General features: G+C 43.6%; 1 protein-coding gene across 3 annotated transcripts; it reads left to right on the top strand.

Annotated features, from left to right (window-relative positions):
* Positions 1–683: 683 nt before the first annotated feature.
* foxred1 (FAD-dependent oxidoreductase domain containing 1) lies at positions 684–14,810 on the top strand. Of its 3 annotated transcripts, XR_001320245.2 has the most exons (12): positions 684–1,235; positions 3,313–3,533; positions 3,993–4,103; positions 4,963–5,081; positions 5,200–5,294; positions 11,227–11,328; positions 11,451–11,527; positions 11,990–12,150; positions 12,384–12,513; positions 12,754–12,894; positions 13,189–13,560; positions 14,150–14,810. XR_001320245.2 is itself a non-coding variant. In XM_014138348.2 (11 exons), the coding sequence occupies exons 1-11, from the start codon at positions 1,085–1,087 to the stop codon at positions 13,441–13,443; spliced, it is 1,563 nt and encodes a 520-aa protein (XP_013993823.1). In that variant the 5' UTR covers positions 685–1,084; the 3' UTR covers positions 13,444–13,653. The 3 variants fall into 3 exon arrangements, 2 of the variants coding, with proteins under 2 accessions (XP_013993823.1, XP_013993824.1); XM_014138348.2 differs by lacking the exon at positions 14,150–14,810 and having other exon boundaries at positions 685–1,235; positions 13,189–13,653; XM_014138349.2 differs by lacking the exon at positions 14,150–14,810 and having other exon boundaries at positions 709–1,235; positions 12,793–12,894; positions 13,189–13,653.
* Positions 14,811–16,668: the final 1,858 nt, after the last annotated feature.

Here is a 16,668-nt window from a genome sequence, read left to right as displayed (position 1 = left end):
CAATCATCCGGGTCAACAGCATCAATGTAACAGTGTAGGTTCCGTCCCTCTCTTCGCCCCAACCCGGGCTCGAACCAGGGACCCTTGCACACATCAACAACTGACACCCACGAAGCATCGTTACCCATCGCGCCACAAAAGCCACGGCCCTTGCAACGCAAGGGGAAACCCTACTTCAAGTCTCAGAGCGAGTGACGTCACTGATTGAAATGCTATTAGCGCGCACCACCGCTAACTAACTAGCCATTTCACATCGGTTACACTAGCAAGCTATGGAACTGGCAGTGGATCAAACCATTGTGAAGCAAAGGGTGGGGGGGTCGCAATCTTTTGAAACTTAAAAACGCGCTATTAAGTGTCTATCATCAGCACAATTGCTTTCATTGCGTATTATTAATATTATTTAAATTACATAGTTATGTTTCAGTGATATATTGGGGGGGACAAATCATATTTTTCACAGGATGGGGGGGGGGGTCGTGTGTCCTCCGTCCCCCCGGGATTTCCGCCCCTGTCTGGCACACAGACGAGCGGTCTGAAATCGTAGTAGATAGCAAGAGTGAATTTACGAACGCAACCGAAGTAGATTTCCACAACGAATTTAAGAACTCAACCCTAGAATTAAAAAAAAATGAAGGTCGGTGGTCATATCCTGTGGTTCTGGTTTTGTGACATCAGCTGACGTAAGAAGGGCTTTATAAATACATTTGATTGAACAGTAGGCTTCCACTTGCTAGTTGAAACTCGGACATTTCCAAATTGCTGAATAATTGAACGCCGCACGTGTATAACGACAAGCAGTTAGCAAGTAAGACATCTTCAAGTTTTCTAAATCCGACTAGCACATGAGCGCGGCATTATATGGTTGTGTCACGTCCGAAGCTTCATACGTCATCACGTGGTATTGTTACGTCGACACGTGTAGAATCGAAGTGCTGCACCAGACAGTGAATATTAATTTCAGGGTTAGCCAACACACCATTTTGAATCTGTGCTCAGAAGCCAGCTAGCTAGCTAGCTAGCTTACCTTAGCATTTCCAGTGTGCGATTAGTGCTGCTAGAGAGAAGAAATCAAGCTCCAGCAATGTCAATGTGGAAGGGACTGCACATGACAGCGCATGCCACTCATGGAATTCATGTTTCCTCGCGATTTATCCATAAACACACGCGACTCTGCACCCTTTCGTTCCGAAACATCAGCACTGGTAGACTCGTGCAAAATGATTTCTTCAAAGGTGAGATAATCAACTTTTTTTGGTTGGATGCATGCCAGCAAAGCCACAACACTAAACAATACATGAATTGCACTATAACGGTGACAGACGGTGCCCACAAACTGTTGGGCCTATATAAAGCTGTCCCAACATCTTACCACTGCTACACCTGGCTTTCAGCGAAACAGTTCATTCAGACTAATTTACTGCCTTTAAAAAATCATAGCTGACTGGCTAAAACAAATGTGGTTTCTACTGACAATCAAGATGTAGAAACGATGACATATGACACATAAGAGGCAATCCGTAATTTCGATTAAGACATTAATGAGTGAGCGACTACAGACGTAGTCAATATAACTTTGTACAGCGATAGAATTCAGAACATGGGCCGTTCTTAGTGTACTCCCTGTACAATAAGTCAGAACCACCATGTGCACCACCAAGTTAGAACACCTGCATTGCTTGCTGTTTGGGGTTTTAGGCTGGGTTTCTGTACTGCATTTTGTGACATCAGCTGATGTAAGAAGGGCTTTATAAATACATTTGATTGAACAGTAGGTGAAAATAGACCCAAAGGCACATTGAACGCAGTTTGGGTCTTTGTGTGTCAAAAAAGATATGTCATGTAACACTTTGACGCATTAAATAAACTTTTAATTTGACACGTCAAATAACACTATTCCATTATAGAATGTTGTGTATGATGAATTTGCATGTGCAAGCCAAGTACCAGCACTACTATCAGTAGCACTGTCAAAACTGTACAAAAAAAGTTGCCAAACAAGCACACACCTGCCATGAAAGATGTTTACAATACTGCGTTGGTGAAAATAAACTAAATTATTAGTGAGGCACATGGGCTACTCACAGCTTACTACACAACATACACTTAGTATTACCTTCTTAGCTACAGTATACATATCTCCCTTGCATAGACATTTTTGGACTCACCTTGTGAAGGTGGCGTGGCGGTCCATTGTGGGCAAATTTTGTCATCAGTTTGGCATTCTCTGGATTTATGGTGGGAACTCGGAGGGGGAAAAAAGCCACTCCATTGAATAGCAGGCTAACATTGTTGAATTTGCGATTTACAACTTGTTGTGTAATCTTTATGTCCAATGGCCGATGAGCATCGATACATTTTATCTATAATTTCTCTTCATATGACAAGGATTGAAAAGTATTTGCCAGTAGATTGTTGACTTGATTCATGATGACTGTTAGCTAAGACTTTGAAAGTAAGATGTTGATATCAGTCCAATCAAAACTACTGTACATATAATGTGATTTGGTGTCATTTTATCTGTGGCCAATGACCTTGAGCCTTCTTGGAAGGGCACTTGTAATATAACTCTGGACCCAAAGGGCTGACATTTTGGATGTCTACTCTTACTAAGGACTTTAACTTGGCAATGACGTACAGTCCCCATGAGTGACAGGACACTGAGCCAATCACGGCGCAATGCTCCTATTTTCTGCTGGCTTGCCCAACCACCACAGAAATCACTGAGCTAGGCTGAAACACCTGCGTTTTGGAGCTGCTTTACTCAAGAAAACAAAAAAAGAGACCATGTGTGTATGCAGCTTTATTAACTGAATGATATATATTTTTTACATTGTTTTCAAACTGATGTGACCCGTATTAATGCAAAACAGGCAAGGCCCCAAAAATTAATACAATTTATATGGGGCTCAAAACAGGTGGGACTCACCACGGGTCCTACCTAGTTAGCTAACTTACCAAAGTAGTTTATGACATTTCATATTCCTCTATAGAAATTGATGATAAACTACTACATGCATTTTGATTGTTGAAATTTTGTGCCGTTTGCTATAATATACTTTTTGTTGAAGTGACTCCCTTACATCATTTTTGTATGGTAAACCCTCTATTTGAAATTATATCTGAAAGGTAAAAATAACTGTCTGTAAAATGTTGAAATTCTTCTTGTAGTTGGTGTGAATGTCATGTATTATCATAAAGTACCTCTGCGGCCAGATATGAGAATTAAGTCACTTTCGTAGTTATAACTAGAATGACACATTTAGAGTGCCTTATTTCCTAATAGAAATAACAATCTATTTCTCAACACAGATCTGGAGAACCAGTTAAAAGCGTTCAGGGAGAAAGCGGCAGACGCCATGCCTGGCAGTGACTGGACTCCGTTTGAGAAGAACCGCTCACTCCCCCCTGAGAGGGCAGACATCGTGATCGTAGGAGGTGGCGTGGTGGGCTGGTCCATCGCCTATTGGCTGAAGCAGAAAGAGATGATTCGGGACGGGGTGCGGGTGCTGGTGGTTGAGAGGGACCCCACTGTGAGTGGCCTAGGCTGTGTCACGTGACCTCACTCACGTCCACTGAACATATTTGAAGCTCAAGCAATGTTCCATTAATCTCTCCTGTCTCTGTGTGTACTTGTTCACTTCCCTTCACTGGTTTTAAAGGAAATGACTGGTATAAGAATATAGTGGAAACTCCCTGTACCCATGCCTCTATCAATCCAATGCTTTTAGATTTGTGGGAAGTAGTAAACAAGTGCACATTTCAGTAGAAGATGACATTATTGGGATGCACCCTCAGGCTTGGGGCTGTCCTAATGGAAAGGAAAGTTTCAGAGACCATATCACCTTTCCTTGATGACCAAGTATAAATGAAGAGACTGGACTCTTAAGTCATCTTAGATCAGATGCTAGTCAAATCATTAAAGGACTGCTACACCAACACAGTAGTGCACAGACTGAATCTAGGTGTTAATCTGTATCTTCTGTCTCCAGTACTCCCAGGCCTCCACGGTGCTGTCTGCTGGGGGGATTCGACAGCAGTTCTCCTTGCCAGAGAACATCTACCTGTCTATGGCCTCGGCTGACTTCATGAGGAACATCAATGTAGGTCACTGACACTGACCGCCAGCTAGTATCAGCCATTGGGTCACTGTGACCACCAGCTAGTGTCAGCCATTGGGTCACTGTGACCACCAGCTAGTGTCAGCCATTGGGTCACTGTGACCACCAGCTAGTGTCAGCCATTGGGTCACTGTGACCACCAGCTAGTGTCAGCCATTGGGTCACTGTGACCACCAGCTAGTGTCAGCCATTGGGTCACTGTGACCACCAGCTAGTGTCAGCCATTGGGTCACTGTGACCACCAGCTAGTGTCAGCCATTGGGTCACTGTGACCACCAGCTAGTGTCAGCCATTGGGTCACTGTGACCACCAGCTAGTGTCAGCCATTGGGTCACTGTGACCACCAGCTAGTGTCAGCCATTGGGTCACTGTGACCACCAGCTAGTGTCAGGTTATTTACTCATAATGCAGTTGACCATTTCCCTGTGAATATATGGCCAAGCTGTAGTCAAAATGTACTATTTGTATCTATTATTGGATCCCCATTAGCTGCTTCCTGAATAGGGGATAGTCAAACATTGTTTTAGGGCGATATATACTGTAGCTCAGTTGGTAGAGCATGGTGTTTGCAACACCAGGGTTGTGGGTTCGATTCCCACGGGGGGCCAGCACAAAAAAAAAAAAAAAAAGGTATGAAATGTATGCATTCACTACTGTAAGTCGCTCTGGATAAGAGCGTCTGCTAAAATGACTAAAATAAAAATAAAAAAAATACTTCTGTGTTCGCAGCTCGGCATGATAGTCACAACTATACATTTGTTTATGGCATTCCATAGACATGTTGAAGTGTTTTTTTATTGTTTCAGTGTAAAGTGATTGACAGTTTGTTGTGCCTTCTCAGGAACACTTGAGTGTGCTGAATGACGACCCCGTGGACCTGCAGTTTAACCACTCCGGATATCTCTTTCTGGCCAGTGAAAAAGTGGCTCATATCATGGAAGAAAACTACAGCACCCAAAGGTAAACACCTGTACCCTACACTTATGCACCATACACACACATCTCCCATCATGCAAATATTTAAATAGACCCTGATGCCGTTTTTTGACAATCACTATTCATTTTAATTCCAAATCAGATATGCTGGAGCAAAAGTCGCTCTTCTTTCACCCACACAACTAAAGGAGAAATGTCCATGGATCAACACTGATGGAGTAGTGCTGGCTTCATATGGTGAGTACAGATCTTCGTTATTATGAGTGACAGACGAGATAATCGTTTCAGGTAATACTAAGGTGGCATAATCTGGGTCCATGCAACAATAAGACAATGAATATTGTCTCCTTTAAAGTAAATAGAGCATATGCAGTCTTTGTACAATGACTGAGATCCAATAAGCAATATATTCAACATTTCTGAACAGTTGTAATATACACGCAGTGGCCAGCTTAATAGGTACACCCAACTAGTACTAGGTCGGATCCCCCTTTGCCTCCAGAACAGCCGGAATTCTTCGGGGCATGGATTCTAGGTGTCGGAAACGTTCAAACTTTGCTCAGTTGTTATCAAATGACCTAACGTGTGCCAGGAAAACATTCCCCACACCATTATACCACCTCCACCAGCCATCAGCATGACGCTACAGGGACCGGGGTTCGTCAGACCAGGCAATGTTTTTCCACTCCTCAATTGTCCAGTGTTGGTGGAGCTGCTTCTTGTTTTTAGCTGATAGGAGTTTATCCTGGGTGTTGGTTGTCTGCTGCTGTGGCCCATCTGTGACAAGGACCGACAAGTTGTGCGTTCCAGAGATGCCGTTCTGCACACCACTGTTGTACTTAGCTGTTATTTCCCTGTTAACCTGCACGATTCTTGCCATTCTCCTTCGACCTCTCATCAACAAGCTGTTTTTGCCCCCACAGGACTGCCGCTGACTGGATGTTAATTGTTTGTCGCGCAATTCTTGGTAAACCCTGGACACTGTCGTGCATGAGAAGCCCAGGAGGCCCGGCTGTTTGAGATACTGGAACAGGTGCACATGTCACGACGATCACGCCATGCTCAAAGTTGCTTAGGTCACTCGTTTTGCCCATTCTAACGTTCAATCAAACAGTAACTGAATGCCTCCGTCTGCTTTATATAGCAAACCACGGCCATGTGACTCAGTCTGTAGGAGCGAACCATTTGTGAACGGGGTGGTGTACCTAATAAACTGTCCACTGAGTGTATAGCCAGTGTGTTGTATGCCCTGTCTTCGTCAATGTATCTCTAAATGTAGTACTGTTACCCAGTTAAGCATGCTTTCAGTGCAGCAGTTCAGACACATGTCTGTTAAATAATTCACTGATTAACCTTTTACACTCATACCTGTATACGTGTTGAAAATGTCAGATTTGGACACTGTGCCTAAATTGGAACGCAGTGGGCAGAGCTCAGGGTCTCTGCTTCACAGCTCTGTATGGGTTTTGACTGACAGTCATTCTGAACTTGAGCACTGCTAGCAACAAGAAGTTTCCCCCATGCAAATGTTTTGTCTGAGTGAGGAAATGCTGTAAATTAAGAGGACTATATGTATTTTGAAAGATGAGACGTTGAGGATTATTAAATACCAGTTTGATGTCATACAAGCAAGACAAACACCCCAGCCCAAATGACACATTTCCATATCATAAAACTCATGTAATATAGTGTCAATGTTTATGATCACTATGTTTGATGTTCAGTTACAAGATGACATGGCGTTATCCTGAACATAATGAGCCTGTTGTATTGTGAAGAAAATTTGCTGCGGACCACGTATTGGAATACACTCATGACTCCTTTCTATGCGCACCAAAATTAACTGAATTTCCTTGTGAAAGCCTAACACTAAGATTGTATTTAGCTAGTCATGTTGACAATAGAAGAAGCTTTCAAATGATGCCCACCTGACTCAGATTGGGATTTATAATGGGCTGTTTTTGGATTGGGGAATAAAAAATAAAAAAACCAACCGTAATTGTGTAAAGGCGGGGATGCAGAACTGTGTTCCAAACAAAACAACCACAATGGCACAGCTAGGAGACCAACAAAAAAAACCTAATAGTTTGCTGCGAAAAGTACAGTAAATGTAAAATGCACATCAAATCAAGTGTAATGTTTGGATTCAGACTTGTCAACTGTTGTCCTCACTTTTAGTCTAACTGTTCCCTTTAAATTGCTAATATGGTTATGCATATGCTTTCCATATTTCTAATGCAAGAAACATTTCAATGTATCTCTATCCATATAGGTCAATTCCCACGAGTGTAAGGGGGTAAGCTACTGGAACACTAGGGAGTATGTCTTGCATAACTTTTCCAGTATGTTGACGTTATCAGTGGAGTAATATAATTTTTTTACATTTTATTTAACCAGGTAGGCCAGTTGAGAACAAGTTCTTATTTACAACTGCGACCTGGCCAAGATGAAGTAAAGCAGTGCGACGACAACCACAGTTACACATGGAATAAACAAACGTACAGTCATTAACACAATAGAAAATTTGCACACACTGTATACAGATTTAAGTAAGGAGGTAATGCAATAAATAGGCCATAGTGGCGAAATAATTGCAATTTAGCAATTAACACTGCAGTGATAGATGTGCAGATGAGGATGTGCAAGTAGAAATGCTGGTGTGCAAAAGAACAGGAAAAACAAATATGGGATGAGGTAGGTAGTTGGTTGGGCTATTTACAGATGGGCTGTGTGCTTAAAGTTAGGAAGATGTGTCTCCAACTTCAGTGATTACATTATTTTATTTTTTTTAATTGCAATCCGTTCCAGTCATTGGCAGCAGAGAACTGGGAGGAAAGGTGGCCAAAGGTAGTGTTGGCTTTGTGGATGACCAGTGAAATATACCTGCTGGAGCGCATGCTACGGGTGGGTGTTGCTATGGTGACCAGTGAGCTGAGATAAGGCGGAGCTTTACCTAGCAAAGACTTATAGGTGACCTGGAGCCAGTGGGTTTGGCGACGAATATGTAGCGAGGGCCAGCCAACGAGAGCATACAGGTCGCAATGGTGGGTAGAATATGGGGCTTTGGTGACAAAACGGATGGCACTGTGATAGAAGGCATCCAATTTGCTGAGTAGCGTGTTGGAGGCTATTTTGTAAATGACATTGCCGAAGTCAAGGATGGGTAGGTCAGTTTTGAGGGTATGTTTGGCAGCGTGAGTGAAGGAGGCTTTGTTGCAAAATAGGAAGCAGATTCTAGATTTAATTTTGGATTGGAGATGCTTAATATGAGTCTGGAAGGAGAGTTTACAGTCTAGCCAGACACCTAGGTATTTACAGTTGTCCACATATTCTAAGTCAGAACCGTCCAGAGTAGTGATGCTGAACGGGCGGGTGCAGGCAGCGATCGGTTAAAGAGCATGCATTTCGTTTTACTAGCATTTAAGAGCAGTTAGAGGCCACAGAAGGAGTGTTGTATGGCATTGAAGCTCGTTTGGAGGTTTGTTAACAGTGTCCAAAGAAGGGCCAGATGTATACAGAATAGTGTCGTCTGCGTAGAGGTGGATCAAAGAATTACCCACAGCAAGAGCGACATCATTGATATATACAGAGAAAAGAGTCGGCCCGAGAATTGAACCCTGTGGCACCCCCATAGACTGCCAGAGGTCCTGACAACAGGCCCTCCGATTTGACACACTGAACACTATCTGAGAAGTAGTTGGTGAACCAGGCGAGGCAGTCATTTGAGAAAGCAAGGCTGTTGAGTCTGCCAATAAGAATGCGGTGATTGACAGAGTCGAAAGCCTTGGCCAGGTCGATGAAGACGGCTGCACAGTACTGTCTTTTATCGATGGCGGTTATGATATCATTTAGGACCTTGAGCGTGGCTGAGGTGCACCCGTGACCAGCTCGGAAACCAGATTGCATAGCGGAGAAGGTACGGTGGGATTCAAAATGGTCGGTGATCTGTTTGTTCACTTGGCTTTCGAAGACTTTAGAAAGGCATGGCAGGATGGATATATGTCTAACAGTTTGGGTCTAGAGTGTCTTCCCCTTTTTGAAGAGCGCTTTCCAATCTTTAGGAATCTCAGACAATACGAAAGAGAGGTTGAACAGACTAGTAATAGGGGTTGCAACAATGGCAGCGGAGAATTTTCGGAAGAGAGGGTCCAGATTGTCTAGCCCAGCTGATTTGTAGGGATCCAGATTTTGCAGCTCTATCAGAATATCAGCTGTCTGGATTTGGGTGAAGGAGAAGTGAGGGGACTTGGGCCAGTTGCTGCGGGGGGTGCAGCGCTGTTGGCCGGGGTTGGGGTAGTCAGGTGGAAAGCATGGCCAGCCGTAGAGATGCATATTGAAATTCTCGATTATCGTGGATTTATCGGTGGTGACAGTGTTTCCTAGCCTCAGTGCAGTGGGCAGCTGGGAGGAGGTGCTCTTATTCTCCATGGACTTTACAGTGTCCCATAACTTTTTCGAATTAGTGCTGCGGGATGCAAATTTCTGTTTAGGAAAGCAAAGGCTAGCTTTTTCAATCTGACTGTGTATATTGGTTCCTGACTTCCCTGAAAAGTTGCATATCGCGGGGACTATTCGTTGCTAGTGCAGTACGCCACAGGATGTTTTTGTGCTGATCAAGGGCAGTCAAGTCCAGAGTGAACCAAGGGCTATATCTGTTCTTAGTTCTACATTTTTTGAAAGGGGCATGCTTATTTAAGATGGTGAGGAAGGCACTTAAAGGACAACCAGGCATCCTCTACTGATGGGATGAGGTCAATATCCTTTCAGGATACCCGGGCCAGGTCGATTAGAAAGGCCTGCTCGCAGAAGTGTTTTTGGGAGCGTTTGACAGTGATGAGGGGTGGTCGTTTGACCGCGGACCCATAACGGACGCAGGCAGTGATCGCTGTGATCCTGGTTGAAAACAGCAGAGATGTGTTTAGAGGGCAAGTTGGTCAAGATGATATCTATGAGAGTGCCCATGTTAACGGATTTGGGTTAGATTGTAGGACGGCTGGGGTGTTAAGCATATCCCAGTTTAGGTCACCTATCAGTACAAATCAATTCACATATGGTGTCCAGGGCACAGCTGGGAGCTGAGGGGGGTCTATAACAACCGGCAGCAGTGAGGGACTTATTTCTGGCAAGATGGATTTTTAAAAGTATAAATTCGAACTGTTTGGACATAGACCTGGCTATTATGAAAGAACTCTGCAAGCTATCGCTACAGTAGATTGCAACTCCGCCCCCTTTAGCAGTTCTATCTTGATGGAAAATGTTGTTATTGGGGATGGGAATTTTTGGTGGCCTTCCTAAGCCAGGATTCAGACAAGGCTAGGACATCAGGGTTGGCGGAGTGTGCTAAAGCAGTGAATAAAGCAAACTTAGGGAGGAGGCTTCTGATGTTAACATGCATGAACCCAAGGCTTTTACGGTTACAGAAGTCAACAAATGAGAGCGCCTGGGGACACACAGGGCCTGGGTTAACCTCTACATCACCAGAGGAGGAGTAGGATGAGGGTGCGGCTAAAGGCTATAACTGGTCGTCTAGTGCGTTGGGAACAGAGAATAAAAGGAGCAGATTTCTGGGCATGGTGGGATAGATTCAGGGCATAATGTACAGACAAGGGTATGGTAGGTTGTGAGTACAGTGGAGGTAAACCTTGGTATTGAGTGACGAGAGAGGTTGCATCTCTGGAGGCGCCAGTTAAGCTAGGTGCGGTCTCCGCATGTGTGGGTGGTGGGACAACGGAGCTGTCTTAGGCATGTTGAGCAGGACTAGGGGCTCCGCAGTAAAATAAAACAATGAGAGCTACCCTAAACAACCGTATAAAAGGCATATTGACATTAGAGAGAGGCATAAAGCAATTACAGGTGTTGATTGGGAGAGCTAAGACAACAGGTAAATGGCGATGAATGGGCAGAGAGGGTCAGTTAGCTACACACAGGGCCGGAGTTTGAGGCTGGGGCCGACCGATAAACAAGACAATCCTGTTGGTGTCCTCACACACTGCTCGTGGAAAAAAGCAATCCATCAATAAATTGCAACCTTGCACAGACATGCCCCATGATTTTGCTGGCTAGAACCAATTAAATGACTTCCTTTCTAGGTTAAGCATAAACTGTCTCTTCTCCCATAAACCTCTACTTTGACAATGTCACCTCCTCCCTTTGCCCTTTTTCCACCCAGGGCTGGAGAACGAGGGCTGGTTCGACCCCTGGATGCTGTTGAACGCTTTCAGACGGAAGGCCATCTCCATGGGGGTCTACCAGTGCTTTGGAGAAGTCACAGGTTTGTGCTTGTGCCAATATCACAGCATTGTGGAACAAACAAGCCATGTACACACTACAGAGCCAAGCTAAACCAATCTATCCAAGCTGTATATTGATGATTTTGGCAATGCTGTGTTTCAGGTTTTAAGTACACCACAAACACAATGACTACTGCAGAAGGAGACAAGGTGGATTTCAGGAGAATCAAATATGCTAATGTGGGTATGACTCCTGATTTGTGCAAGGACATTTTTCAGTTGCTGTGTTTCCCTTGATTTCCTGTGTTTTGAGGGCAAACGAATTGTTGAATCAACATCCAAAATTAACACCCAGATCCTCACTTCAGTTAATCAACACAGGGTTGAGAGAAAAAAACTGAGCAGGGCAAAACATTTTACAACAGTAAACATCATCCCCCACGAATGATGCCGGATCTCTGTGGCAAGACACATCATTCACCCAAGTTTGTGACTAATGGACAAACAGAGACTGATCCACAGTCCCCTCCCCAATTTCATCATAGGGGACAACAATCTGCATTTTACAGTAATTTGGACAGGTTCAAGTAATTCCGCACCGTTTCAAAATGTCCCTACTGAACGCGACCCAGCTCACAGTAGCTAGGACCTCTCCACCGTTATGGTCCCTTCCTAATTGTCTGTCCCTGGTGTCTTGAGTAGGTCCAGATGCCCAACAGTCTGGAGTACCAGCCTGTGGAGTGTGCCATCGTGGTGAACGCTGCAGGGGCCTTCTCCGGTAAGGTGGCAGAGATGATGGGCATCGGGCTCGGCCTAAAAGACACCATCGCTGGAATCCCGCTACCCGTGGAGCCCAGGAAAAGGTGCGTTGAATAGAGGACCACCCCCCGATGTACTGCATTTGTCAGAACAAATCATTTACACCATGTTGCTGACAGCTAGCTTTCTTTCAGCCCTTATTGGTATCGGTCATAACACTGATATAATATTCACAGGCTACTCCGGGTAGAAATGCTAACTGTATTAGGTCTCTGTATATTATGCGTTTGTGGTACTGTCTAATATATCAGTGTATTTCTTGTGGGTCTTCGTCTAGGTTCATCTATGTAGTCCACTGTCCAAACGGGCCAGGGCTGGACACTCCCTTCCTTGTAGATTACTCTGGAGTGTACTTCAGACGAGAGGGGCTGGGAGGAAACTACATTGCTGGGATGTCACCAGAAGAGGTGAGGAAGAGGATTGCCCTATTCCTCTAACTTAATTTTGGAACCCTGAGTCCTGATGAGGTCGCTTTTCCAAAAATGATCTAGATTCTAAATTAGGGTAACCTCGAATAATGGTTAAATAAACAGCATTCAGTAAGCTCAAATGGGAGAAAATGTTTTGAGTCGGAACTCAACCAATTTAGTTTTTGGTTGAGGGATTTCTCCTTTCTCCCGTCTTTGCTCTACTGAACTCGCCCCAAGAGTCTGGGAAGCGGTCTTCATTATTTGCAACCCCATCAGGAAGAGGAGCCAGAGACCAATAACCTGGAGGTGGACCACCAGTTCTTCCAGAAGATCTGGCCTCATTTGGCCCACCGGGTCCCTGCCTTTGAGTGCCTCAAGGTAAATTGATGTGACATTGCAACCATAGAATTACATAGTAATATGGGTCATAATGGTTGCAACCTTCCTCACCTTTGAAAACTAGGTTGTGTTCAGTAGGCACCAAATGTTATAAACAGGGTGGGACAAACCATATGCTCTAATTAACTTTCCCTTTTCATTGGGAAAGTCAGTGGATAAATCTATTGCTACTGTTTCTGCTTTTGTCCTTTGTGCTGCTTTCGAATTAGCTCCATATCCTTGCCGATAACGTCTATCCCTCAAATTTTAACACTCGTCTCTCACTCCTTTCAGGTGACAAGCGCATGGGCCGGCTTCTACGACTACAACACCTTTGACCAGAACGGCATCGTGGGCATGCACCCGCTGGTCAACAACATGTTCTTTGCCACAGGCTTCAGCGGGCACGGGCTGCAGCACTCGCCGGCAGTGGGTCGCGCCATGGCCGAACTCATCCTGGACGGGGGCTTCAAGACCCTGGACCTGAGCGCCTTCAGCTTCAAACGCATCATGACCAAGGAACCCATGTTAGAGAGGAACATTGTCTGAGAGGGAGAGTTGGACATTTTTACGAAGGGAGAAAAGAGTGGAAGGAGGAATGCCTTGTTCCATTCTACAGTCTTGCGGGAAATATGGTCTCGAAATAAGAGTTTGCCCAAGTTTCTGGTAAGGTGAATGGTGTCCTATTAATTTCTTCACTTAAAGTGCATGAGGGAGAGTTGTGGAAAATATTAAATAAAATACTTCTTAGATACCGGAGCTTGTAAATTGAATTAGACTTTATTACAAAAGTAACAGAAGCCGAACCTTTCCATGGAAAAAAACGGACTCATTATTAGTGCTTGGCTTTTATACAGTCTTACCCTAACATAACATCGTCACTCCATTTTACGAATCATGTCTTATTGGCTTAGACATTGGGGCATAGATTCTATTGGTGGCATGACATGCATACCCCTTAGCTAATGTTCCTGTCCAAAGGTCTTTACAAGTTCAGGCTGAGGTTGTCTATGTATGATTACTCATGTGCGTGTCCAGTAGCCTTCACAAGATCAGATATGGCCCAGACCAGTCACGTCTTGTTAGTTTACCATGCCTCATCTACACAGATTCTGCTTAGGTTCTGTTTTTTACATGTCTAATGGTCAATTCGATGTTGATCTAGCTTTGTACACTCACATGGGCTTCAGCCTTCATTCTGCTTACACATGTCTAATATTTTAAACTTATATTGATTATTCTTTCTACTTCAAAGAGAACAGTATAGTTACTGAGAATCACCAGATGACTGGAAAATGCTACAACAGGAGTAACCGCACATTTCACAAGCTCAATTCAGTGGTCTACCGGTGAGACCACATGGGAGCGGCCTCGCACTTTAACAGTCACCCATCGCTTGGGAGTGCTCAGAACTCCAACCGCAAGAATGAAAAAATGGGATGCGTCAGAAATGCATCTCAGGAACGAGTGAGGGACTTTGTGGGATGAGGGCAGAAGAAAGAGCCCTGACAGCAAACATGGAATTTAGGATGCCCAATATCTAACCTACTGTACAAAGAATAAGGTACTGACATACAATGCATTAGCGCAATTAGAAAGGCTTTGTTGGATATTGGAGTAATTTCCATTCCTGCAATGGTAAACCTGTATTGAATGGCTTGATTATGCTTATTTTTTTTCCTTTTTTACCATTTTAACTAGACATGTCATTTTACTCTTGATCACGTAAGCATTCAACTGTATTTGTATAAAAAAAAAAAAGTGAAGTCGGAAGTTTACATACCCCTTAGCCAAATACATTTAAACAAGTTTTTCACAATTCCTGACATTTTAATCCTTGTAAAAATTCCCTGTCTTAGGTCAGTTAGGATCACCACTTCTATTTTAAGAAGGTGAAATGTCAGAATAATAGGAGAGTAACTTCAGCTTTTATTTCTTTCATCACATTCCCAGTGGGTCAGAAGTTTACATGCACTCAATTAGTATTTGGTAGCGTTGCCTTTTAACTTGGGTCAAACATTTCGGGTAGCCTTCCACAAGCTTCCCACAATAAGTTGGGTGAATGTTGGCCCATTCCTCCTGACAGGGCTGGTGTAACTGAGTCAGGTTTGTAGGCCTCCTTGCTCGCACATGCTTTTTCAGTTCTGCCCACAAATGTTCTACAGGATTGAGGTCAGGGCTTTGTGATGGCCACTCCAATACCTTGACTTTGTTGTCCTTAAGCCATTTTGCCACAACTTTGGAAGTATGCTTTGGGTCATTGTCCATTTGGAAGACCCATTTGCGACCAAGCTTTAACTTCCTGATTGATGTCTTGAGATATTGCTTCAATATATCCACATAATTCCCCTCCTCATGATGCCATCTATTTTATGAAGTGCACCAGTCCCTCCTGTAGCAAAGCACCCCCACATACTGCCACCCCTGTGCTTCACGGTTGGGATGGTGTTCTTCGGCTTGCAAGCCACCCCCTCCCCTTTTTCCTCCAAACATAACGATGGTCATTATGGCTAAACAGTTCTATTTTTGTTTTATCAGACCAGAGGACATTTCTCCAAAAAGTATGATCTTTGTCCCCATGTGCAGTTGCAAACCGTAGTCTGGCTTTTTTATGGCAGTTTTGGAGCAGTGGCTTCTTCCTTGCTGAGCGGCCATTTAGGTTACGTCTATATAGGAATCATTTTACTGTGGATATAGATAATTCTGTACCTGTTTTCTCCAGCATCTTCACAAGGTCCTTTGCTGTTGTTCTGGGATTGATTTGCACTTTTCGCACCAAAGTACGTTAATCTCTAGGAGACAACGCATCTCCTTCCTGAGCGATATGTCGGCTGCGTGGTCCCACGGTGTTTATACTTGGGTACTATTGTTTGTACAGATGAACGTGGAAATTGCTCCCAAGGATGAACCAGACTTGTGGAGGTCTACAATTTGTTTTCTGAGGTCTTGGCTGATTTCTTTTGATTTTCCCATGATGTCAAGCAAAGAGGCACTGAGATTGACAGTAGGCCTCGAAATACATCCACAGGTACACCTCCAATTGACTCAAATGATGTCAAATCGCTTATCGGAAGCTTCTAACGCCATGACATTTTCTGGAATTTTCCAAGCTGCTTAAAGGCACAGTCAACTTAGTGTATGTAAACTTCTGACCCACTGGAATTGTAATACAGTGAATAAGTGAAATAATCTGTCTAAACAATTGTTGGAAAAATTACTTGTGTTATGCACAAAGTAGATGTCCTAACCGACTTGCCAAAACTATAGTTTGTTAACAAGAAATTTGTGGAGTGGTTGAAAAATTAGTTTGTGACTCCAACATAAGTGTATGTAAACTTCCGACTTAAACTGTACATGTGATGCCGTAAAGATGTCAATCTATTGACGTCTTTACCGCATCGCATGTGTTTGTATAAAAAAATGTAGCACTTGTGATCAAGAGTAAAATGAACTAGTTTAGACACCCATGGCTTCAATTACAAAATCTATGTGCAATGGCACATCAATTTACCTCATTGCCGCCCACCAAAATTAGCCTACATTTAGGCTATTGTTTGTATTTCACACTGTTGGGGTAAAAATTTGTTATGCTTGTATAGATGTCAACCCCAGTTCATGTTATCGTCACCAATCAACTGCATTACAGTTAAATGACTATCACCCCCAATTTCTATATGCTAGTTATTCTACCAGCTTATATGAACGGGAAATAGCATTTAGCAGACATTTTTGTAAACCTGAAAAGGACAACTTCTAAATATATTTGGCTGTTTT

The sequence above is a fragment of the Salmo salar genome, chromosome ssa13 (assembly GCF_905237065.1).
Source record: "Salmo salar chromosome ssa13, Ssal_v3.1, whole genome shotgun sequence".
NCBI lineage: Eukaryota > Metazoa > Chordata > Actinopteri > Salmoniformes > Salmonidae > Salmo > Salmo salar.
This window is presented reverse-complemented; position numbering and strand designations above follow the sequence as displayed.